Genomic DNA, 23,122 nt, shown 5'->3' with positions numbered 1-23,122 from the left:
CCTCTCCCCCCCTCTCCCCCCTCTCCCCCCCTCTCCCCTCCCCATCCCCCCTGCACCCTCCTCTCCCTCCTCACCCTCCTCACCCTCCCCACCCCTCCTCACCCTCCTCTTCCTCCTCCAGTCAACGTCAACAAGATCAAGGACTTTGAGGAAGCGGCCAAGAGGGAGATGCTGAAGGACCGTCACGCCTTCGAGACGGCGCGGCGCCTGAGCCACGACGCCATGGAGGAGAAGGTGCCGGGTGTACCCCAAGGTGGCTGGAGCTCCCCGCGCCCCTGGTGGTGCCGGGCAGCGGCAGCCGCGAGCGCTTCACCCAGGCCGAGAGGGAGAAGGGGATCCTGCAGGAGATCTTCCTCTCCAAGGAGAGGTGAGGGGGAGAGAGAGGAGGTGGGATCCACTCTGATTGGGGTGGGTGGGTGGTGGGGTTGGGGGTCTTCCTGCCTCCCCTGTCAGGATGGGATGGTGGGTGTCTACTGGGATTGTGGGGGTGGGATGCTTGGGGCTCCCTCCAGGATCCATGGGGCTCCCTCCAGGATCCATGGGGCTCCCTCTAGGGTCCCTGGGATGACCAGGGCTCCCTCTAGGATCCATGGGAATGCCTGGGGCTCCCTCCAGGACCCATAGGGGCCCCTCCAGGTTCCATGGGGATGCTTGGGGGTCCTTCCAGGGATCCCTGGGGATGCCCAGGGGTCTCTCCAGGACCCGTGGGGATCCCTCTAGGACCCACGGGGGTGCTCGGGGATCCCTCCAGGACCCTGGGGTGATCCACTCTGATGGGGGTGGGTGGTGGGTTGGGGGTCTTCCTGCCTCCCCTGTCAGGATGGGATGGTGGGTGTTGAGGGTGCCCACACAGCTTTTTGAGGGTCTGGATCCCTGGGATCTCCAGGGATCCCGTTGGATTCAGGGCTGGGTGGTCACACTATCCCAGCGCAGCTCCCCTTAGGATCCCCCTGTGTGCCAGGAGGAGGGGCCCAGAGCAGTGGATCTACTGGGATTTTGGGGGTGGGACCCATGGGGCTCCCTCCAGGATCCATGGGGATGCCCGGGGGTCCCTTCAGGACCCGTGGGGATCCCTCTAGTACCCATGGGGATGCCCGGGGCTCCCTCTAGGACCCATGGGGATGCTCGGGGGTCCCTCTAGGACCCATGGGGATGCTCGGGGGTCCCTCCAGGACCCATGGGGCTCCCCTCCAGGATCCCTGGGGATGCCCGGGGGTCTCTCCAGGACCCATGGGGATCCCTCTAGGACCCACGGGGGTGCTTGGGGATCCCTCCAGGACCCATGGGGATGCCCGGGGGTCCCTCCAGGACCCATGGGGTGTGTGTAGGGTTTGGGGGGGACACTGGGGACCTGGCTCTGGGTGGGGGGGTGGGGCCAGGGGCTCTGCAAAGACCCCGAGCTGGGGGATCCCAAAGGACCTGTTGCCCACAGGATCCATGACAGGGGAGGAGAGGGGAGTGGGGGGTTCCCATCACCCCACCCTGACCTCCATATCCCCCCCACCCCCTCCTCCTCCCCCTTCCTCCTCCTCCTCCCCCCCAGCGTTCCCGACAGCCCCCACGAACCCGACCGGAGTCCTACGAGCCGCTGCCCCCCAAACTCATCCCCCTGGACGAGGTAAGCGCCGAGGCCGCGCCGCGCCGTGCCGCCAGAGCCCCCCCCCACCCCAAACCCCTTCCCTTCCCTTCCCCCCACCATCCCACCCCCCTTCCCCTTCCCCTCCCCTCCCCCCCTGCCCCTCACCCCCTCTCTGTCTCTGCCCTCCTCCCCAGGACTGCTCGGCAGAGGAGGTGGTTTATCCCGACGCAGCGGAGGCCGGCGCGTCGCCCTCGCCGGACGCCGGCGCCAAACTGCCCCCGTCTTGGCCAACCTGATGGGGAGTGTGGGGGCCGGTAAAACCCCCCCAGGACCCGCACCTGCCACCCCTATCAACATGCAGGAGATCCTCACCTCCATCATGGTAACCTTCCTCCCCCCTCCTCCTCCCTTCCTTCCTCATCCTCACCCTCCTCCTCCTCAGACTCACGGGGGGGGCGGCGGCGGCGCTGGGGTTGGGCTGGGGGGTGTTTGGGGGGGGGTTACCCCTTGTGTTTTGGTTCTTCCTGGGGTTTATGGTGTGTGTGTGTCCCCCTCCCCCAAACCCAGGGTGGTCCCAGCACCCACAAAGCTGAGGAGCTGCTGAAGCAGCCGGATTACTCGGACAAGATCAAACATCTGCTGGGCAACCTGCAGGCGCAGGCCCCCGGGCCTGCCGGAGGTGAGGGGGGCTGGGGAGGGGGCTGGGGGGTGGGGGGGGCGGGGAGGGGGCTGGGGGGTGGGTTGGGGCGTGGGTCGGGCTGGGGGGGGCTGGGGAGGGGGCTGGGGGGTGGGTTGGGTGTGGGTCGGGCTGGGGGAGGCTGTGGGGATGGTACAGGGAGCTGGGGACGGGGGCACAGGGGTGTTTGGGATGGGGGGGACACTGCAGGGACCTGGGGGGAGCTCAGGAGGTGTCCTGGGATGGGGGGGGACACTGCAGGGAACTGGGGTGGGGCTCAGGGGTGTCCTGGGATGGGGGGATGTGCTGAGGGACCTGGGGGGCACGGGGGTGTTTGGGATGGGGGGGCAGGATGGGGGGACACTGCAGGGACCTGGGGGGGGCTCAGGGGGTGTCTGGGATGGGGGGTGGTCGGGGGGTGTCTGGGATGGGGGGGCAGGATGGGGGGACACTGCAGGGACCTGGGGGGCCTCGGGGTGTCTGGGATGGGGGGACACTGCAGGGACCTGGGGGGGGGGCTCAGGAGGTGTCCTGGGATGGGGGGATGTGCTGATGGGACCTGGGGGGGGTGTCATGGGGTGTCTGGGATGATGGGGGGGACAGTTTAGGGCACCACAGGGACCTGGGGGGGCACAGGGGGTGTTTGGGATGGGGGGCAGGATGGGGGGGACACTGCAGGGACCTGGGGGGGGAGGCTCAGGGGGTGTCTGGGATGGGGGGGACGCTGCAGGGACCTGCTGGGGGGGTCAGGGGGTGTCTGGGATGGGGGGGGACGACACTTTGGGGATGCCTTTGGGGACACCCCAGGGACCTGGGGGGTCTCAGGGGGTGTCTGGGCTGGGGACACTTGGGACACTGCAGGGACCTGGGGGGGTCAGGGGGTGTCTGGGATGGGGGGCAGGATGGGGGGACACTGCAGGGACCCGGGGGGGGGCACAGGGGGGTGTTTGGGTTGGGGGACGTGCCAGGGGGACCCTTTGGGGACACCACAGGGTCCTGGGGGGGTCCAAGGGGGTCTGTGGTGTCCCCGTGTCTGGGGTAAGACCCAGGGCGTTGAGCACCCCTGGGGGGTGACATATGGGGGGTTCCCCCCAAACTCTACGGGGGGGCTGTGGGGGGGTCTCAATCCCCCCCTGACGCCCCCCCCCACCCCCTTTTTCTCCCCCCCCAGTGCCCCACGGTCTGCTGGGCCCCGGCCCCATGGCCAACGGCTTCCCGCCCGGCCCCAAGAACCTGCAGCACTTCCCGCCGGGGGGCCCATGCCCGGTGAGTCCCGGGGGGCAGGGGGGGTGGTGGGGGCAGCGACCACCCAGCGACCCCCCTGACCCCCCCCCCCCCTTTTATCTCCCCACCCACAGGTCCCCACGGAGGCGGCGGGGGGGGTCCCGGGTTACCCCCAGGCCCGGGGATGCCGGGTGGCCCCGACTTTTAGGGCCGCCCCCCCTCAACGAGGAGGAGGAGGAGGAAGGAGAGTTTTGGGATGGACCTGAAGGGGGGGGGGGTCTGCGAGGCGGCCCCCGCCCCCCCCCCCACCGCACGGAGGAGGCGGCGGCGGCGGCGGGATGCGCGGCGGGGGGGGCCCCCCCCCCCACCCCCCCCCTTTCCACCGTCCCCGCGGGCGCAGCGGCGCCGAACCCCCGTATCGCTGCCGGGGCGGGGGGCGCAACGGGGGCCCCCCAAATAGCGGCGGCGGCGGCGCCCGAGGGGGGGACCCCCCGGCGGCAGCCACGGCGATCACGGCAGAGGCCACCCCGGAGACCATCCCCGGGGCCACGGCGGAGGCCACGGAGGAGGTAAATGCGGGGGGCGGGGGGGGGCCGCCCCCCACAGCCCCTCCGGCCCGGGGAGGAGGAGGAGGAGGAGGAGGAGGAGGGAGGCGGTGGGGGGGGGTGGATGTGGGGAGGCGGCGGCCCCGGGTGGGATGGGCCCGTCGGAGCCCCGTCCCCGCCTCCTCCTCCTCCTCCTCCCCCGCCGCCGCCTCCCCCCTTCCTGCCCCGCTGGAGAGGGGGCGAACCGCCCCCCCCCCACCCGCTGCCGCCCATGGAGCCCCCCGGGCCCTGGGGAAGGGGCCCCGACTGGCGCCGGCCCCCCATGGGGCTTTAGGACCCGGGGGAGCACCAGCAGGAGGAGGAGGAGGAGGGGGTGGAGCCTCTACAAGCCCCGCCCACTCGGCAGCGCCGCCCCGCTCAGCCCCAGCCCTGGAGGCCGCGGGGCATGCTGGGAGTGAGGGCGCGGGGTGCTGGGCGGCGGCGCGCAAGGCATGCCGGGAAGTGAGGGCAGTGAGGGCGAGGCCTAGGCGGGGGCAGCCAGCCTGCCTGGCAGTGAGATAGGCCCCGGCTCCAGGAGGGGCTCCAGGGCCTTAGGCCCGGCTCTAGGGAGTTAGGCCCGGCTCTAGGAGGGGCTCTAGGGAGATAGGCCTGGCTCTAGGAGGGGCAGCAGGGCCTTAGGCCCCGGCTCTAGGAGGGGCAGCAGGGGGTTAGGCCCGGCTCTAGGGAGCTAGGCCTGGCTCTAGGAAGGGCTCTAGGGGGTTAGGCCCAGCTCTAGGAGGGGCTCTAGGGAGATAGGCCTGGCTCTAGGAAGGGCTGCAGGACATTAGGCCCGGCTCTAGGGAGTTAGGCCTGGTTCTGGGGAGTTAGGCCTGGCTCTAGGATGGGCAGCAGGGAGTTAGACCTGGCTCTAGGGAGTTAGGCCTGGCTCTAGGATGGGCAGCAGGGGGTTAGGCCCGGCTCTAGGGAGTTAGGCCTGGCTCTAGGAAGAGCTGCAGGGAGTTAGGCCTTGCTCCAGGAAGGGCAGCAGGGGGTTAGGCCTGGCCTTGGATAGGCCTGAGGCCGTGCTAGGAGTGAGGGCAGGCCCTGAGCCAGGCTGGGAGTGAGGCCGAGGCCTGCTGGGGGCACTGGGCAGGGCTGGGACTTGAGCCTGGCCCTAGGATGGGCTGCAGGGGGTTAGGTCTGGCTCTAGGAGGGGCTCCAGGGAGTTAGGCCTGGCTCTAGGAGGGGCTGCAGGGGGTTAGGCCCGGCTCCAGGGAGTTAGGCCCAGCTCTAGGATGGGCAGCAGGGGGTTATGCCTGGCTCTAGGAGGGGCTGCAGGGAGTTAGGCCTGGCTCTAGGAGGGGCTCCAGGGAGTTAGGCCCAGCTCCAGGAAGGGCTGGCCAGGTTCAGGCATGGCCACAGGCCCGGCTCTAGGAGGGGCAGTGAGGCGTGCTGGGACTGGGGCTCAGCTCTGGAGGGCTGCAGGGGATTAGGCCCAGCTCTAGGGAGTTAGGCCCGGCTCTAAGAGGGGCAGCAGGGAGTTAGGCCCAGCTCCAGGGGGTTAAGCCCAGCTCTAGGAGGGGCTCCAGGGGGTTAAGCCCGGCTCTAGGAGGGGCTGTGGGGGGTTAGACCCGGCTCCAGGGGGTTAAGCCCGGCTCTAGGGCGTTAGGCCCGGCTCTAAGAGGGGCAGCAGGGAGTTAGGCCCAGCTCCAGGGGGTTAGACCCGGCTCTAGGAGGGGCCGCAGCCCTCCCAGGGCTGCGAGTCCAACCCCAGCTCCACCAGGCCGGGGTTTAGGCCGGACTCCACCCCGGGGGGAGGGGGGGGTGCTGGGGGTTGTCACCCCCTCCCCTCCCCTCAGCTCCTCCCCCACCTCTAAGGCGGCAGCGGGGGGAGGGGCAGCCCTTCAGCCCCCCCCCCACCCATCACACCCCCCCCCCCCCATCACCCAGGGACCAGCCCCGCGGCGCAGGGAGGAGGAGGAGGAAGATGAGGAGGGTGATGAGGATGAGGAGGGTGAGGATGAGGAGGAGGGTGATGAGGATGATGATGATGAGGAGGATGAGGGTGATGAGGATGATGAGGAGGAGGATGATGATGAGGGGGATGATGATGATGATGATGAGGGGGATGAAGGGGGTGTGTGTCCCCCCCCCAAATCCACCCCCAGCCCAGGCGCTGGGGTAGCACCAACTGCATCCATCCCCCTCCTCCTCCTCCTCCTCCTTCCTCCCCCCTCCTCCTCCTCCTTCCTCCTTCCTCCTCCTCCTCCCTCCCCCCTCCTCCTCCTTCCTTCCTCCTCCTCCTCCTCCTCCTCCTCCCTCCCTCCCTCCCAGCGCCCCAGGGGCCGCCGTGGGGGCCGGGGCGCCGGCGCCTGACGCGCCCTTTTCCCCCCCCCCCCACCCCCCTCTCCTGTCCCCCCCCCTCTTGTCTCACGCAGACGCGTCGAGCCGCCGCGCCGTCTGTCGCCACTTCCTGCTGAGGGGCAGCTGCAGGTACGAGAACAACTGCGCCTTCTACCACCCGCCCTAGCGCCCTTCCTCCCCCCCCTCCTCCTCTTCCTCCCCCTCCTCTTCCTCCTCCTCCTCCTCCTCCTCCTCTTCCTCCTCCTCAGCCCTCGCGCTGCAAGCCGCCGCTCGTTTTGGCTTCTGTGAGGCCTCGGTGATGCCCCCGGCGCTGAAATGGTCATTAAACCCCCCCCTCCCCCCACCCCAAAAACCCACCCCCAAATCCCACCCCCATCCCCCACCTCAGGGTGTGGGGAGAGAGGGGGGGGATGTACCCCCCACCCCTCATTCCCCAGGGGCTGAAATACCCCCCCAGGGGTGGAAATATCCAGTGGGGGGGTGGAAATATCTCCCCCAGGGGCTGAAATACCCAATGGGGGATCTTAAATACCCCCCCCAGGGGCTGAAATACCCTCTCAGGGGTGGAAATATCCCCCCCCAGGGGTGGAAATGTCCAATGGGGGGGTGGAAATATCTCCCCCAGGGGCTGAAATACCCCCCCCAAGGGTGGAAATAACCAATGGGGGATCTCAAATACCCTCCCAGGGGTGTAAATACCCCCCCCAGGGGCTCGAATATCCAATGGGGCAGCTTAAATACCCCCCCCGGGGCTTAAATAGCCAATGGGAGGGGTAAATTGGCAATGGGGGAGCTTAAATACCCCCCAGGGGTGTAAATATCCCATGGGGGAGCTTAAATACCCCCCCCAGGGGGTTAAATATCCAACAGGGGGGTAAATATCCCACCCCAGGGGCATAAATACCCAAGGGGGGGTAAATATCCAATGGGGGGGGGTGTAAACATCCCCCCTGGGGCACAAACATCCCTCCTGGGGGGTGAATATCCAAGGGGGGGGGGTAAATACCCCCCTGTGGGGTGTAAAGATCCACTATGGGGGGGTGTAATTACCCCCTCAGGGGGTCTTAACCCCCCTCCCAGGGCTCTAACTGCCCCCCCCATATAAATCCCCCTCCTGGGGGTGGTAGGACCCCCCCCCCCCCAATTGACAACACCCCCCCAAATTGTGCCCCTTCCCCCCCCAGGCCATTAATCCCCCCCGGGGGGGGATGTAACTGCCCCACACACACTAATTCTACCCCCCCAGGGTTAAAATGCTGCTGCCCAGTGACCCCCAACCAGGGTGAGACCCCCCCAAAACCCGAAGGGCCACAATTAGGGGGGGGGGGAGGGGGACAGAACAGCCCCTGGGGGGAGGGGTCAGAGCAGCCCCTGGGGGGGTAAGAACAGCCCCTGGGGGGGGTGTATCCCCCTCCCCTCCCCCCCCATCAGCCGCCGCCGCCTGGGGCTGCGCCGCCGGGGTGTTTGGGGTGGGGGGAGGGGGTGGGATTGGTGGTGGTGGGGGGGGGGTGGGGGAGGGGCTGCGCCGGACGCTGTTTTCTGTGAAAACATGGTGGGGGAGGGGCGTGCGCCGGCCCCTCCCCCCTTTTGTATATTTTGTACATTGAGAATAAACCTTGGGGGGGGGGATGGGGGATGGGTGGGGGATGGGGGGAGGGGGAAAGAGAGATGATGAGAGATGAGACCCCCCCCCAAATGGTGCCATGGACTCAGAGGCTGTTTATTTATGGGGAAGGGGTGGGGTGGGTGATGACATCACGGGGGGGTGATGACGTCACGGGGGGGGGGTGGTGACGTCAGTCGCGGGGGCGGCCGGTGCCCACCACCTCCTCCCCCAGCGCCTCCAGCACCTCCCGCTTGTAGTCGTCGAAGTCGCCGTCGATCTGGCTGAGGCCCCGACCCTCCACCACCCAGAGCTGGCAGCCGGTCTCGGTGATCAGCCGCGCGTCGTGGCTCACCACGATCACGGCTGGGGGGGGAGGAGGAAGTGACGTCATGGGGGCGGGGTGTGACGTCACGGGGGCGGGGGTGACGTCACGGGGCGGGGTGTGATGTCACAGGGGGGGATATGGGGGGGTCGAGGTGGTCTCACCTCCCTTGTAGTCGTTGATGGCGTCGGCCAGCGCGTCGATGGACTCGATGTCCAGGTTGTTGGTGGGTTCGTCCTGGGGGGAGGGGGGCGGGTGGGGTGGGGGGTGTTTTTTTGGGGGGGAGGGGGGGGTCTGGACGCTCAAGCTCCGCCCATGTAAGGGGAGGGGCTTGTTTGAAGCCCCGCCCACGGTGGGGGTGGGGGAGACAGGGGTCATAAGCCACACAAGGGGGGGCCACCTTCAAGCCCCGCCCACAAAGGGGAGGGGCTTATGCAAAGACACACCCACATAAGGGGCAGGGATCCCAAGCCCCGCCCACATAAAGGGGGGTCTTACCCCCCCTATAAGACCCCCCCAAATGAGGGGGAGGGGCTTCGAACAAGCCCCCCCACACAACCCCACACAAGGGGAGGGGGTAGCCCCAAGCCCCGCCCACATAAAGGGGGGGTCTTACGCCCCAATAAGGGGGAGGGGCTCCCCCAGTCCCCGCCCACTCACCAGGATGAGCACGTCGGGCTCCCGACAGGCCAGCTCGGCAAACACCACCCGTGCCTTCTGCCCGCCTGCGGGAGGGGCGGGGCTTAGCCAGCTCCACCAATGGCGGCATGGCTGGCAGAGGCTCCGCCCACTCGCGTAGAGAAGCCACGCCCCCATTCCCCCAAAGCCCCGCCCACGCGGTGACAGGGTAACCGTGTAAGCCGCACCCCCCCCATTGATGTTCCCCCATCAATGGCAGCCTGACCCCCATTGATAACCCCCCATTGACAGCCCTCCCATTGACACCCCCCATTGATGCTCCTTGCCCCATCACCACCCCCCATTGATACCCCCCCCATTGATCCTCCCTGTCCCCTATCAACACCCCCCCATTGATTCCCCCCCCCCCAGCCTATCACTGCCCCCCACCCAATCAATCCCCCCCTCACCCAATCAATAACCCTCAGCCTATTGCTTCCCCCCCCCAATTGATCCCCTCCACCCAATATATACCCTCCCACAGCCCATCAATACCCCCCCACCCAATCAATACCCCCCTGGCCCCTCACAGTCCCCCCAGCCCCTCAGAGCCCCCCCAGCCCCCCCAGCCCCTCAGAGCCCCCACAGCCCCCCCAGCCCCTCAGAGTCCCCCCAGCCCCCTCACAACCCCCCCAGCCCCTCACAGCCCCCCCCAGCCCCTCAGAGCCCCCCCAAGCCCCCCACCCACCCGAGAGCTTGGCGATCTGCAGGGTGTGGGCGTGCCCCTCCAGCCCGAAGCGGCCCAGCCCCGCACAGCCCCCCCAGCCCCTCACAGCCCCCCCGCCCACCCGAGAGCTTGGCGATCTGCAGGGTGTGGGCGTGCCCCTCCAGCCCATCCCCACCCAGCCCCCAGCCCCCTCCCAGCCCCCCCAGCCCCTCAGAGCTCCCCCAGCCCCTCAGAGCCCCCCGCCCACCCGAGAGCTTGGCGATCTGCAGGGTGTGGGCGTGCCCCTCCAGCCCGAAGCGGCCGAGGCACTTGCGGGCGTCCTGGTGCGGCAGGTTGAAGCCGCGCTGCAGGTACTCGGCCGCCGTCTCCTCCAGCCGCAGCTGCTCCGCCGCTTGCTGGTTGAAGAACCCGATTTTCTGGGGGGGGGGATGGACAGACAGACTCAGGGTCGGCCCCACAGACCCAGGGATCAGCCCCACAGAGCCAGGGACCAGCCCCACAGAGGGATCAACCCCACAGCCCCAGGGATCAGCCCCACAGACCCCTAATTAACCTCACAGAGGGATCAGCCCCACAGCACCAGGATCAGCCCCAGGGATCAACCCCACAGATTCAGGGTCAGCCCCACAGCCCCAGGGATCAGCCCCACAGAGGGATCAGCCCCACAGAGGGATCAGCCCCACAGAGGGATCAGCCCCCCAGCCCCACCATTAACCCCACAGAGGGATCAACCCCACAGCCCCAGGGATCAACCCCACAGCCCTAAGGATGAACCCTATAGAGCGATCAGCCCCACAGAGGAATCTGCCCCACAGCCCCAGCATTACCCCCCCACAAAGCCCCCTGATTAACCTCACAGAGGGATCAGTCCCACAGCCCCAGGATCAGCCCCAGGGATCAACCCCACAGACCCAGGGATCAACCCCACAGCCCCAGGATCAGCCCTACAACCCCAGCATTACCCCCTACAGCCCCCTGATTAACCCCACAGAGGGATCAGTCCCACAGCCCCAGGATCCAACCCCACAGAGGGATCAACCCCACAGCCCCAGGGATCAGCCCCCCAGCCCTAGGGATGAACCCTATAGAGGGATCAGCTCCCCAGCGGGATCAGCCCCACAGCCCCAGGATCAGCCCCACCATTAACCCCACAGAGGGATCAGCCCCCCCCCCCCAGGTGCTGTGTGAACCCCCCAGTCCGTCCCCCACTCACCAGCCGGTGGTTCCTGCGCATCTGCCCCCGAGTCTGCAAAGGAAACGTGTTGGGGGGGGGGGAAACACCCCAAAATCTGCCCCCTCCCCATCACCCAGAAGCCCCCCAGACCCCTCCCTGCCTGCCAGACTCTCCACAACACCCCCCCTAGGCCCCAGACCACCACCAGCCTCCCCTTATCCCCCCAGACCCCTCCCTGCCACCCAGACCCCCCCTCCAGACCCCTTCATCCCCCAGACCCCCCCAGACCTTCCCTTTATCCCCCAGACCACCCCCAGACCCCTCCCTGCCCACCAGACACCCCCCCTCCAGACCCCCCCTATGCCCAGACAACACCCCAGACCCCCCTCATCCCCCTCCCCAAGGGCCTATCATCTTCCCTGCTTCTCCCCCCTCCCAAAGCTCCCCAAACCCCAAGGAGCCCCCCCTAGAAAAGCCAGACAACCCCCTCCCCACCCTATTTTGGGGGGTTTTCCCCCCTCTCAGCCCCTTATTTTATTGAGGGGGGGGGGCTGCGTGTCCCTACCGGCGTCAGCTGCCCGGTGAGCAGCTGCAGCAGGGTGCTCTTCCCCACCCCATTGGGGCCCACGATGCAAACTGGGAGGGGAGAAAAGGGGGTGGGGGAGCCCCCAGTTAGGGTCTGCTGGGGGTTCCCACCCCACCAGGATGGGGTTTAGGGGGGGGGGTTGGGGGGGGGTCTCACCCCGTGACTCCATATCGATCCCAAAGTCCAGGTTCCGGAACAGCAGCTCCTGCCCCTCGTACCCAAAATCAACCCCTGTGGGGTGTGGGGGGGGGGTTCAGCAAGTTGGGGAGACCCTAAAGAAGCCCTGTAGCCCCCCCTCAGCCCCCCCAGCGTACCGTGGAGGCCCAGGATGGGGGGGCTGAGGGGGGGGGGGTTGGGGAAGGTGAAGCGCACGGTGTATTCCCGCGGCCTCTTGAGCAGCTCCGGCGCCTCCGCCGCTTCCTCGGCCGCCGTCCGGCGCCGGCACTTCTGCTGCTTCCTGGTCAGAGCCTCCTTGGTCTGCTTCTCCTGGGGGCAGAGGGGGGGGAAAGGGGGGTCAGGGAACCCCCCTTGAGATTCCCAAACCCACCCCGAGTCTCCCAAACCCACCCCGAGCCTCCAAACCCCATCCCGAGCTTCCCAAACTGCCCCTGAGTCTCCCAAACCCCCCTGAGCTTCCCAAACCCCCCTGAGCTTCCCAAACCCACCCTGAGCTTCCCAAACTCCCCTTGCGGCACCCAGAGGGATGGGGAGGGAGCCCCAGGATGGGAATGAGGGGGGATAAACAGGGATTTTGGGGAGTGGGAAGGGGATAAACAGGGATTTGGGGGGGAGGAAGGGGATGAACAGGGATTTTGGGGAGTGGGAAGGGGATAAACAGGGATTTGGGGGGGAAAGAAGAAGATAAACAGGGATTTGGGGGGGGGAAGGGGATAAACAGGGATTTAGGGGGGGAAGAAGGGGATAAACAGGGATTTTTTTGGGGAAAAAGGGAATAAACAGGGATTTTGGGGGGGAAGAAGGGAATAAAGAGGGATTTGGGGGGCAGAAAGGGATAAAGAGGAATTTGGGGGAGGGGAAAGGGGTCTCTGGGCCCCCCCAGACTCCTCCCTCACCGCCTGCTTGGTGGACTTGCCACCAGCTTTGAGGTCTCGGAGCTTCTTCTCCTGCTTCTCAAACTGCTTGAGCAGCTCCTTCTGCTTCTGCTGGTACATTTTCTTGAAGGTCACTGTAAGAAGGGGCAGGAGGGGGGGGTTAATTAGGCCTCACTAATTGCTAAGCAGGCCCCTCATTTCCCTCCCAGGACGTACTGTAGTTGCCCCTGTAGTAGAAGAGGCGCTGGGCGTCCAGGTGGATGATGTCGGTGCAGACGTCGTCCAGGAAGCCCTGGTCGTGGGACACCACCAGCAGCGTCTTCTTCCAGCTCTGCAGGTAACTGGGGAGGGGATGGGAGATAAAGGGGGGGCACAAGGAGCCCCCCTGACCCCCCTTTTTATTCCTCCCCACCCCAAAATCAACTCACACCCCCCCCTCTTCCTCACTTGTTGAGCCAGATGACGGCGTTGAGGTCGAGGTGGTTGGTGGGTTCGTCCAGCATCAGCAGCGTGGGCTCCATGAACAAAGCCCTGAGAAGAGAGAGGGGGGGACACATTGGGGTCACCCTGAGGTGCCTGGGGGGTGTCCCCAACACCCAACAAGCCCCTCACCTGGCCAGGGACACCCTCATCCTCCAGCCTCCAGAGAACTTCCTGGTGGCTCTGTTCTGCATCTCGGGGTTGAAGCCCAACCCAGCCAAGATCCTCCGGGCTTTGGCTTCGGCTGCCGCCGCGCCGATGGCCCTGAGCTCCTCATACACCTCAGGGAAAGGAAGAGAAAAAGGGGGGGAAATGGTGAATTTTGGGGGGGTTTTGAGGGAATCCCCTCCAGGCTGCTGCCTGTACCTTCTCCAGGCGCTCGGCGGCAGCGTCGTCGCCGCGCTCCAGCAGCCCCTGCAGCCGCTTCTCCTCCTCCAGCAGCCGCAGGCGTTTGGTGTCGGCCTTCAGCACGGCTTGGACGGCCGGGGTCTCGTCTGCCACCACCTCTGGGGGGGCAGGAAGGGGTTTTTGGGGGGGTCTGGGGGTGTTTTAGGGGGGGGGGTTGGCTTCAGGAAGCCCCCCTGGCCTCACCCTGTTCGCACAGCAAGACGTCGATGTTGGGGGGGATGCTGAGCGCGCGGTTGGCGATGTGTTTCAGCAGAGTTGTCTTCCCTTTCCTGGTGTGTGTGGGGGGATAAGAAAGGTGAAGACCCCCCCCAAGCACCCCCTAAACCCTTGTGAGACCCCTCCCCAAAAGTGGGGGCACCCACCCGTTGGGCCCCACGAGGCCGTAGCGGCGCCCGGCCACGATGTAGAGGTCGGCGTTGACGTAGAGCTCCTTCCCGTGCGCCGAGATGCTGAACTTCTCCAGCTGCCAAAAAAGGGGGGGAAAGGGGGGGACAGGGACCCCCTTTTGGGTGACAAAGTGACCCCCCCAAACCCCTCTGACACCCCCATTCCACCCCCTATTCCCCCCCCTCTCCTCTGAAGTGGTACGACCCGTTCCCCGCTGGTCAGCGATGCCGCAGCGGGAGGTACCACCGCGCGGCGGGGGGGAGGTGGGAGGTTTTGGGGGGGGGTGTTTGGGGTTTTTTGGGGGGTGCTGGTGATTTTGGGGGGGCTGTGAGGTCACCTTGATGTCAGAGGCGTTCTCCAGCATGGCCTGGCGGGAGGACAGCTCGGCCTGGGACACTGAGAAGTCGTTGTCCCCCGACGCTGCCGCCGCTCTCATGGTGGCGACTTGGCGCTCGTACTCCAGCTGGGGGGGGGGAAAAGGGGGGACAAGGGGGGGCAATTGGGGTGGGGAGGGGGTAAATGGGGGTGGGGGGGGGTTAGAGAGAAGCCCCTCCCCCTTTTATAGCCCCCTACCACACTCACCTGCTTCTTCATCTTCTTCTTCTCCTTCTTGCTGACGCGGGCGTCGGGCTCGGCCTTCCTCCCCCCCTCCTCCTCCTCTTCCTCCTCCTGTGGACACCCCCATCAGTACCAGGGACCCCCTGCTGCCCCCCCTGCCCCCTCCCCAAAACCCCTTCCCCTGCTGATCCCCCCCCCCAATTCCCCCCCCACCACCACCACCCTTTCCAGGCACTCACGGGCTCGCTGCCCTTCTGCAGCTCTTCGGCCTCTTCCTCCTCATCCTCATCATCACACAGAGCTGAGAACTTGTTCTGGGGGGGCTACACAGAGTGGGGGGTGTTTTTTTGGGGGGCAGCCCCCCCCTCAATCCCTCACCAAAAGAGAGGGGGGGGGATCCATCCTGACCTCCCCCCACCCACCACTCACCTTCCCGCCTTTGGGCCGCGCGTCCTCCTCGGAGCCTTCGGCCTCATCCTCACTGGGGGCTTTACCCTGGGTGAGGAGGGGGGATGGAAACAGCAGGGTGAGACCCCCCTCAAAGTGTGGGGGACCCCCCTAAAGCGTGGGGACCCCCCCCTAAATCGTGGGGACCTCCCCCCACCCCCAAACCCCAGCCCTCACCTGCCGCTTCCCTTTGGTCTTCTCGTTCTTCCTGCTCTTCTTCTTCTTCTCACCCTCCTCTTCCTCCTGCAGGGACCCCCCAGGGATTCAGGGGGGTGGTGGGGTGGGGGATACACCCCTCTAGACACCCCCCCCCCAGTTTTTGGGGTGCTCCCCCACCCCCCTCAAACCCCCTGCAGACCCCACCTTGCTGCTCCTGCCTTTGCCGTGCCGGGAGCCTTCGTCCTTCTTCTTCTCCTCCTCCTCCTCCTCACTCTGCTCCTGGCTCAGCGCCGCAAAGACATTCCCCCCCTGCAAGGGGGGACCCCAAAATCCTTCATCCCCCCCCAAAAAACCCTCCCAACCCCCCTCAATTCCCCCCCTCCACCCCCCTAATTCACTCACCTTCCTCCTCCTCCCGCCTTTCCTGGGGGCTGCGGCTGGGGGGGGGGGAGGGAGATAAGGGTGGGGTGATTGGGGAGCACAAAGGGGGGGTTCCCCCCTTCTCACCCTGAAGATGAAGGGGTCCCCCCAGCCCTTCCTCAGCCCAGCACCCACCTTCCTCCTCCTCCTCCTCCTCACTGGCAGCAGCCGCCAGCTCCTGCAGGCGCCGGCTCAGCTCCACCTCCTCCGGCTCGGGCTCCGGGCGCCGCCGCTCTTTCCTCCGATCCTTCTTCTTCCTGGAGGGCTGGGAAGGGTGTTTGGGAGCTCGTTAACTCCCTCTCTAATTACCCCCCTGGCTCATTAGCCCTTGGTGTGTCATCCCACCCCCCTTGAGGAACCTGTTGGGCCGGCACGTCCTTCTCCGGGGGGGTCGGGGCCTCGGCGGGCGCCGGTTTCTTCTCCTCTGCCAGCTCCTCGAAGAACTTTTTGGGGAGGGGGCGAAGGGCAGAGGGTCAGGGGGGTGGGAGAGGGTCAGGGGGGTGGGAGAGGGTTGGGGGGGGTGTGAGGAGGGTTGGGGGGTGGGTTGGGGGTCAGGGGGGGTGGGCTCACTGATTTCTTGCCCCGCCGGTCCTTCTTGCCCTTCTTCACCGGCTGGTCTGGGGGGGGAAAGGGGGGGGCAGCGTGTCAAGGGGGGGCTGCTTGGGCCAGACCCCCCCCTAAAATGATTCATCTGTCCCTATAAAAGGGGGATCCCCCCCAAAAAAGGGTTCGTCCTCCTGAAAAAAGGCTTGAGCCCCCCCCAAATGAGCTCAAACCCCCCTGAAACGGGCTCAAACCCCACTGAAAAGGGCTCAATGCCCCCCAAACGAGCTCAAACCCCCTCAAAACGGCCTCAACCCCCCCCCAAAATGGGCTCAACCCCCCTCAAATAGCCTCAACTCCCCCCAAACAAGCTCAACCCCCCCAAATGGCCTCAAACCCCCCAGAACGAGCTCAACCCCCCTCCAAAAAGGGCTCAACCCCCCCAATGGCCTCAAACGCCCCCTAAACGAGCTCAACCCCCCCCCAAATGGCCTCAAAGCCCCCCAAAAAGGCTTCAACCCCCCCCGAAACGGCCTCAACCCCCCCCCCCAAACGAGCTCAACTCCCCCCAAACGGGCTCAAATCCCCCCAAAAAGGGCTCAACCCTCCCAAAAAAGGGCTCAACCCCCCCAAAAAGGGCTCAACAACCCCCCATATGGCCTCAACCCCCCCCCCCGAAACGGCCTCAACCCCCCCCCAAAGGGGCTCAACCCCCCCCCCAATGGCCTCAAACCCCCCAGAACGAGCTCAACCCCCCCAAAGGGCCTCAACCCCCCCCCAAAAAGGCCTCAACCCCCCCCAAAGGGGCTCAAACCCCCCAAAGGGGCTCAACAACCCCCCATATGGCCTCAACCCCCCCCCGAAACGGGCTCAAACCCCCTCAAACGGCCTCAAACCCCCCCAAACAAGAGCCGCCCCCCCCATTCACCCCCCTCAGGCCTCACCCCCCCCCCCCGCTCAGGCCTCACCCCCCCCCACCCCCCCCCGCCCCCGCCCGGCCCCGCCCCCCGCCCAGCCCCCGGCCCCCCGCTGCCCCCGCCCCGGCCCCCCGCTGCCCCGGCCCCCCGCTGCCCGGGCGCACCGGGCTCCTCGCCGTCCCCCCGCCATTCCTCCTGCCTGGCGGCCGCCGGCCGCGCTCCCCGCGGCATGGCCGGGCGCCCCGCGCGACTGCGCCTGCGCGGCCACAGACACCCGCCTAGAGCGCCGCCCCGCCGGCGGGCCCGCTTCCGGTCCTCCGCGGCTCGCGATTGGTTCTCCAGCTGCGGGGGTCACGCCCCCTCCGAGTCGTTTCCCCGGGGTGGTCCTGGCTCCCATTGGCTCCGCACGCTGAGGCGATCTCTGCTCCCATTGGCTGCCGCTCCTTCGTCCCGCCCCCCTCCCCTGAGGCGGCCTCCTTTCCCATTGGCTCCCCCGCTCCAGCCTGTCAGCTCCCTCCAGCCCCTCTAGCTCCCCTCCGATTGGCCCCGCTGCCCGCCGCTCTCCCCGCCTCCCCCGCTCCTATTGGCCGCGGCCGGCCCCGCCCCGCCCCTTCCCGTCATGCCCCGCAAGCGGCCGTTCAGCGCGAAGCGGAAGAAGCAGCAGCTCCGCCACCGGCGCGAGCGGAAACGCGGCGGTGAGAGCGGGGCCGGGGCCGGGGCCGGGGCCCGGGCCCGGGCCCGGGGGCAGCTGGGGCCTGGGGGAGCGGGGCCTGGGGAGGCCGGGCCTGAGGAGGCCGGGCCTGAGGGGGCCGGGGGGAGCGGGGCCTGGGGGGAGCGGGAAGCCAGGGGGAGCCAGGGGAGCGGGGCCTGGGGGGGGGAGCCGGGCCTGGGGGGGCCGGGGGGAGCGGGAAGCCAGGGGCCTGAGGGGGGAGCCGGGGCCTGGAGGGGAGCCGGGGCCGGGGGGAGCGGGAAGCCAGGAGCCTGGGGGACTGGGGCCTGAGGGCAGCCGGGCCCGGGGGAGCCGGGGGACCAGGGCCTGGGGACAGCTGGGTCTGGGGGGAGTGGGAAGCCAGGGGCCTGGGGGGAGCCAGGCCTGGGTGGGAGACGGGCCCGGGGGGAGTCGGGGGGCCCCAGGCCCAGGGGGAGCCGGGGCTGGGGGGAGCAGGAAGCTAGTGGCCTGGGGGGCTCCGGGGCCTGGGGGGAGCAGGAAGCCAGGGGCCTGTGGGGTCTGGGGCCTGGGGGCAGCTGGGCCCGGGGAGAGCGGGAAGCCAGGGGCCTGGGGGGGGGCTGGGGGACCAGGGCCTTGGGGGGAGCTGGGGGACTGGGGGAAGCGGGGCCGGGGGCAGCCGGGCTTAGGGTGAGTGGGAAGCCAGGGGCCTGGGGGGAGTGGGAAGCCAGGGGCCTGGGGGGGAGCTGGGGCTTGGGGGATGCTGGGGCCGGGTCTGAGGGGAGCAGGGAGAGCCAAAGGCCCAGGGGAAGCCGGGGCTGGAGGGCAGAAGGGGGAACAGGGAGCCAGGAGCCTGGCAGGGGGGAGTCAGGGGAAGCAGGGCCCAGGAGTGGGGAGCTGGGACCAGGGGGAAGCTGGGGCTGGGGAGGAACTGGTGGGGAGCCCGGGGGCAGCTCGGGTGGGGGGAGTGAGGAGACCTGGGGGGCCAGGGGAAGGTGGGGCTGGTGCAGAGCTGGGGGGAGCCAGGAGCCTTGGGGAGTGGGAGTGGCCAGGGGGAGAGTGGGGCCTGGGGTGGGGCAGGGCTGGTGGCACCTTGCTGGGGGAGCAGCCCCCCTTCCTCACCCCCCTTCTCCCCACAGATGCCCCCCCAGCTGGGCCGGGCTCAGCCCCGGGCAGCCGCAGCCAGAGCCAGGACCGGGCTGGGGAAGGAGCAGCCGCCCCGGAGACGGGAGCTGCTGCCCCTGCCCGGCGCCACGACCCCAGCAGGTAACTGGGACGAGGGCTGGGAGGGTGGGGAGGGGGTCCCAGTGCAGCTGGAGTGGGGGGGATGTGGCTATTTGGGGTGTCCCTCAGGTTCCGGCTGCAGCTGGGGGGGCCGCGGGCCGAAGCGCTGGCGCGGCGCCGGCGCCAGGCGCAGGAGGAGCTGGTGGAGCTGCTGCCGGAGACGGCGCTGGAGCTGGACCCCGACGCCATCTACGGCCCCGGTGAGGGGGCTGGGGGTGGGCTTGGGGGTTGGGGAGGGGGTAGGGGGGGAGAGGAGCCCGGGTGGCAGCCAGGCTGTGCCCTGCCAGGGCTGGACTTCCCCCGCCGGCCGGCCTGGAGCTTCGCCATGAGCCCCCAGGAGCTGCGGGCGCGGGAGGAGGCGGCCTTCGGAGCCTTCCTCAGGGGCCTGCAGGACGGGGCTGGGGGCGGCGACGAGGAGGGGGCGGGGGTGGCCCCGTTCGAGCACAACCTGGAGGTGAGGAGGGGGCTGGGGGGGCGGGGAGGGGGCTGGGGGGTTGGGGAGGGGGATGGGGGGGCGGGGAGGGGGATGGGGAGGGAGAGGAGGGGGTTGAGTGGGGCGAGGAGGGGGTGGGGGTGGCCCCGTTCGAGCACAACCTGGAGGTGAGGAGGGGGCTGGGGGGGCGTGGAGGGGGATGGGGAGGGGGATGGGAGGGTGAGGAGGGGGATGGGGAGGGTGAGGAGGGGGCTGGGGGGGTGAGGAGGGGGCTTTGGGGGGGTGAGGACGGGAGTGGGGGGGAGAGGAGGGGGCTTTGGGGGGTCATCTCCCTGCTGTGTTCCTTGTGGGGGGTGAGGAGGGGGCTTTGGAGGGGTGAGGAGGGGGCTTTGGGGGGATGAAGAGGGGGGTGGGGGGGAGAGGAGGGGGCTTTGGGGGGTCACACTCTGCTGTGTCCCCTGGGGGGTGAGGAGGGGGCTGGGGGGGGTGAGGAGGGGGCTTGGGGGGTCACAGCCTGCTGTGTCTCCTGGGGGGGGTGAGGAGGGGGCTTTAGGGGGGGCTTTTGGGGGGGTGGGGAGGGGGCTTTTGGGGGGGTGGGGAGGGGGCTTTTGGGGGGTGAGGAAGGGGATGGAGGGGAGGAGGGGGATGGGGAGGGTGGGGAGGGGGCTTTAGGGGGGGCTTTGTGGGGGTGAGGAGGGGGCTTTGGGGGGTGAGGAGGGGGCTTTGGGGGGGGTTTGTGGGGGTGAGGAGGGGGCTTTGGGGGGGGTTTTGTGGGGGTGAGGAGGGGGCTTTGGGGGGGTTGGGCAGGGGGCTTTGTGGGGTCAGCCCTGCGGTGTCCCCCAGACGTGGCGGCAGCTCTGGAGGGTGCTGGAGATGTCTGACGTCATCCTGCTCATCACCGACGCGCGGCACCCGGTGAGACGGGGGGGGGGCACCCTGAAAGGGGGGTGCTGCTGGCCCCCTGACTGTCTGTCTGTCTGTCTGGGGGTCTGTCTGTCTGTCTGGGTGTGTGTCTGTCTGGGTGTCTGTCTGTCTGTCTCTGGGTGTCTCTCTGGGTGTCTGGGTGTCTCTCTGGGTGTCTGTGTGTCTGGGTGTCTGTGTGTCTCTCTGGGTGTATCTCTCTGGGATCTGTCCTTCTGTCTGGGTGTCTGTCTGGGTGTCTGTCTGGGTGTCTGTCTGTCTGGGTGTCTGTCTGTCTGGGTGTCTGTCTGTCTGGGTGTCTGTCTGTCTGTCTGGGTGTCTGTCTGTCTGGGTGTCTGGGTGTCTGTCTGGGTGTCTGGGTGTCTGTCTGGGTGTCTGTCTGTCTGTCTGGGTGTCTGGGTGTCTGTCTGGGTGTCTGTCTGGGTGTCTGGGTGTCTGTCTGGGTGTCTGTCTGGGTGTCTGGGTGTCTGTCTGGGTGTCTGTCTGTCTGGGTGTCTGTCTGTCTGTCTGGGTGTCTGGGTGTCTGTCTGTCTGGGTGTCTGTCTGTCTGGGTGTCTGGGTGTCTGGGTGTCTGTCTGGGGGTCTGTCTGTCTGTCTGGGGGTCTGTCTGTCTGTCTGGGGGTCTGTCTGTCTGTCTGTCTGGGGGTCTGTCTGTCTGTCTGGGGGTCTGTCTGAGTGTCTGGGGGTCTGTCTGTCTGGGGATGTCTCTCTGTGTGTCCGTGTGTCTGTCTGGCTGTGTCTGTCTGTCCGGGTGTCTGTGTGTGTGTCTGTCCTTCCCTCCCCCTCTGTCCGTGTGTCCGTCCGACCGCGTGTCCGTCCGTCCGTCCGCAGGCGCTGAACGTGCCGCCGGCTCTGGCCGCCCACGTGACGCGGGAGCTGGGCAAGGGGCTGATCCTCGTCCTCAACAAGGTGGACCTGACGCCCCCGGCCGTGGCCACGGCCTGGAGCCACTTCCTGCGGCGCCGCTTCCCCGCCGCCCGCGTCGTGCCCTTCAGCTCCGCCCCCCGCCGCGCCGCGCACGCCCCTGGTACGGATGGGGGGGCAGGGGTGGCACCCAGGGGGTCCTCATGGCACCCAGGGGGTGGAGAGGGGGTCAGGGCTGAGGGGAGCAGCACCCAGGGGGTCCTCATGGCACCCAGGGGGTGGAGAGGGGGTCAGGGGTGGGGGGAGCGGCACCCAGGGGGGTCCTCACAGCACCCAGGGGGTCTTTAGAGCACCCAGGGGCTGGGGTAGGGTGAGGGGGGCAGCACCCAGGGGGTCCTTAGAGCATCCAGAGGGTGGGGTAGGGTGAGGGGAGCAGCATTTGGGGGTCCTCACAGCACCCAGGGGGTGGGGTAGGGTGAGGGGAGCAGCATTTGGGGGTCCTCACAGCACCCAGGGGGTGGGGTAGGGTGAGGGGAGCAGCACCCAGGGGGTCCTCACAGCACCCAGGGGGTCCTTAGAGCACCCAGGGGGTGGGGTAGGCTGGGGGGAGCACCCAGGGGGGTCCTTAGAGCACCCAGAGAGTGGGATAGGGAGAGGGGGGCAGCACCCAGGGGTCTTTAGAGCATCCAGGGGGTCCTTTCAGCACCCAGGGGGGTCTTTAGAGCACCCAGGGGGTGGGGTAGGGTGAGGGGGGCAGCACCCAGGGGGTCCTTATAGCACCCAGGGGGTGGGGTAGGGTGGGGGGAGCAGCATTTGGGGGTCCTTGAAGAACCCAGGGGGTCTTTGTAGCACCCAGGGGGTGGGGTAGGATGAGGGGGGCAGCACCCGGGGGGTCCTCACAGCACCCAGGGGGTCCTTAGAGCACCCAGGGGGTGGGGTAGGCTGTGGGGAGCACCCAGGGGGTCCTTAGAGCACCCAGGGGTCCTCCCAGCAGCCCCCCCCCACCCCTCAATCCCCCCCCCAGGTCTGCAGCGGCGGCAGCGGCGGGGGGGGGGCTGGAGCCAGGCGCTGGGCCCCCGGCAGCTGCTGGAGGCCTGTGAGAGCATCGTGGGGGGAGAAGGTAGGTGGGGAGGGGGTGCACCCATGGGTGGGGGGCTTTGGGGGGGTGGGGGGGGTCGTCTCTTCGCCCCCCCTCACCCCCCTGTGGTCTCACAGTGGATCTGAGCAGCTGGCGAGCGCGGCTGGAGCGGGAGGAGGAGGAGGAGGAGGAGGAGGAGGAGGAGGAAGAGCAGCAGGAGGAGGAGCTGGGGGGCTGCAGGGGCACGGGGGGTGATGGTGATGATGATGATGATGGTCATGGTGATGATGGTGATGACAACCCCATGGCACCTCCCCGGCAGTGGAGCGGTACCGCTACGGCGTCCTCACCCTGGGCTGTGTTGGTGAGGGGGGGGGTGGGGCTGGGGGAGGGGGGCTGGGGCTGGGGGAGGGGGTTGTGGGGCTGGGGGAGGGGGTTGTGGGGCTGGGGGAGGGGGTGTGGGGCTGAGGGGGGGGTGTGGGGCTGAGGGGGGGTCCTGGGGCTTGGGGGGGGGGGGGGTGGGCTGAGGCTTGGGGAGGGGATGTGGGGCTGAGGGGGGGGTGTGGGGCTGAGGGAGGGGGTGTGGGGATTGGGGAGGGGTCTGGGCTGAGGGGGGGTGTGGGGCTTGGGGAGGGGGTGTGGGGCTTGGGGAGGGGGTGTGGGGCTGAGGGGGGTGTGGGCTTGGGGAGGGGGTGTGGGGCTGAGGGGGGGTGTGGGGCTGGGGAGGGGGTGTGGGGCTGAGGGGGGGTGGTGTGGGGCTTGGGGAAAGGGGCTGGGGCTCAAGGAGGGAGGGTCAGATGATTGGGGAGGGGGTGTGGGGCTTGGGGGGGGTGTGGGGCTTGGGGACGGGGTGTGGGGCTGAGGGGGGTTCTAAGGCTTGGGGAGGGGGTGTGGGGCTGAGAGGGGGGGTCTGGGGTTTGGGGAGGGGGTCTGGAGCTTGGGGTGGGAGGGGCAGGGGCTTGGGGAGGGGCTCAGGGAGGGGGGTCTGGGGCTCGGGGAGGGGGGTCAGGGTCTTGATGGGGGATCAGGGGCTTGGGAAGGAAGGGCAGGGGTTTGGGGAGGGGGTCAGGGGCTTGTGGAGGGGGGGTCAGGGGGTCAGGGAGG

General features: G+C 68.2%; 3 protein-coding genes across 4 annotated transcripts; 2 read left to right on the top strand and 1 right to left on the bottom strand.

The window, feature by feature from the left end:
• Positions 1-121: 121 nt before the first annotated feature.
• Positions 122-7,820, top strand: PPP1R10 (protein phosphatase 1 regulatory subunit 10; the record flags this gene model as incomplete). Its single annotated transcript, XM_084280714.1, is given in 13 exon segments — positions 122-244; positions 247-367; positions 1,544-1,566; positions 1,569-1,618; positions 1,774-1,858; positions 1,861-1,961; positions 2,147-2,258; positions 3,427-3,525; positions 3,614-3,676; positions 3,679-3,785; positions 3,788-3,955; positions 3,958-4,048; positions 6,442-7,820. Coding segments are annotated over 13 exon segments (1,235 nt in total), but the record flags the coding sequence as incomplete, so codon positions are not given.
• Positions 7,821-8,066: 246 nt separating this feature from the next.
• Positions 8,067-17,003, bottom strand: ABCF1 (ATP binding cassette subfamily F member 1). Of its 2 annotated transcripts, none has more exons than XM_084280716.1 (26): positions 16,936-17,003; positions 15,882-15,928; positions 15,671-15,754; positions 15,447-15,576; positions 15,294-15,328; positions 15,096-15,200; positions 14,910-14,975; positions 14,715-14,780; positions 14,525-14,608; positions 14,310-14,396; positions 14,065-14,190; positions 13,703-13,803; positions 13,524-13,609; positions 13,299-13,438; positions 13,065-13,213; positions 12,900-12,983; positions 12,669-12,793; positions 12,474-12,586; positions 11,715-11,886; positions 11,557-11,631; positions 11,380-11,450; positions 10,854-10,886; positions 9,888-10,056; positions 8,956-9,020; positions 8,460-8,532; positions 8,067-8,336 (listed from the first exon to the last, which is right to left on the bottom strand). In XM_084280716.1, exons 1-26 carry the CDS (start codon positions 17,000-17,002, stop codon positions 8,164-8,166), a joined length of 2,526 nt encoding a protein of 841 aa, XP_084136842.1. In that variant the 5' UTR covers position 17,003; the 3' UTR covers positions 8,067-8,163. The 2 variants fall into 2 exon arrangements, with proteins under 2 accessions (XP_084136842.1, XP_084136843.1); XM_084280717.1 differs by having other exon boundaries at positions 15,294-15,330; positions 15,452-15,576.
• A 387-nt stretch (positions 17,004-17,390) lies between these two features.
• GNL1 (G protein nucleolar 1 (putative)) lies at positions 17,391-22,382 on the top strand (the record flags this gene model as incomplete). Its single annotated transcript, XM_084280715.1, has 8 exons — positions 17,391-17,466; positions 18,578-18,704; positions 18,792-18,922; positions 19,010-19,176; positions 19,999-20,070; positions 20,908-21,103; positions 21,965-22,060; positions 22,156-22,382. Coding segments are annotated over 8 exons (1,092 nt in total), but the record flags the coding sequence as incomplete, so codon positions are not given.
• Positions 22,383-23,122: the final 740 nt, after the last annotated feature.

The sequence above is a fragment of the Gallinula chloropus genome, assembly GCF_964237585.1.
Source record: "Gallinula chloropus genome assembly, contig: HAP1_SCAFFOLD_184, whole genome shotgun sequence".
Lineage (NCBI taxonomy): Eukaryota > Metazoa > Chordata > Aves > Gruiformes > Rallidae > Gallinula > Gallinula chloropus.
Note: the sequence above shows the minus strand (reverse complement) of the source record. Positions and strands in the feature narration are given on the sequence as shown.

Coding starts and splice junctions, on each gene's coding strand:
- ABCF1 (XM_084280716.1), bottom strand. CDS start 17,002: ATGCCGCGGGGAGCGCGGCCGGCGGCCGCCAGGCAGGAGGAATGGCGG. Junction 15,755..15,881: donor ACCGGCGGGGCAAGAAATCA/GTGAGCCCACCC, acceptor CTCCCCAAAAAG/TTCTTCGAGGAGCTGGCAGA. Junction 13,610..13,702: donor GGCCTCGTGGGGCCCAACGG/GTGGGTGCCCCC, acceptor CACACACACCAG/GAAAGGGAAGACAACTCTGC.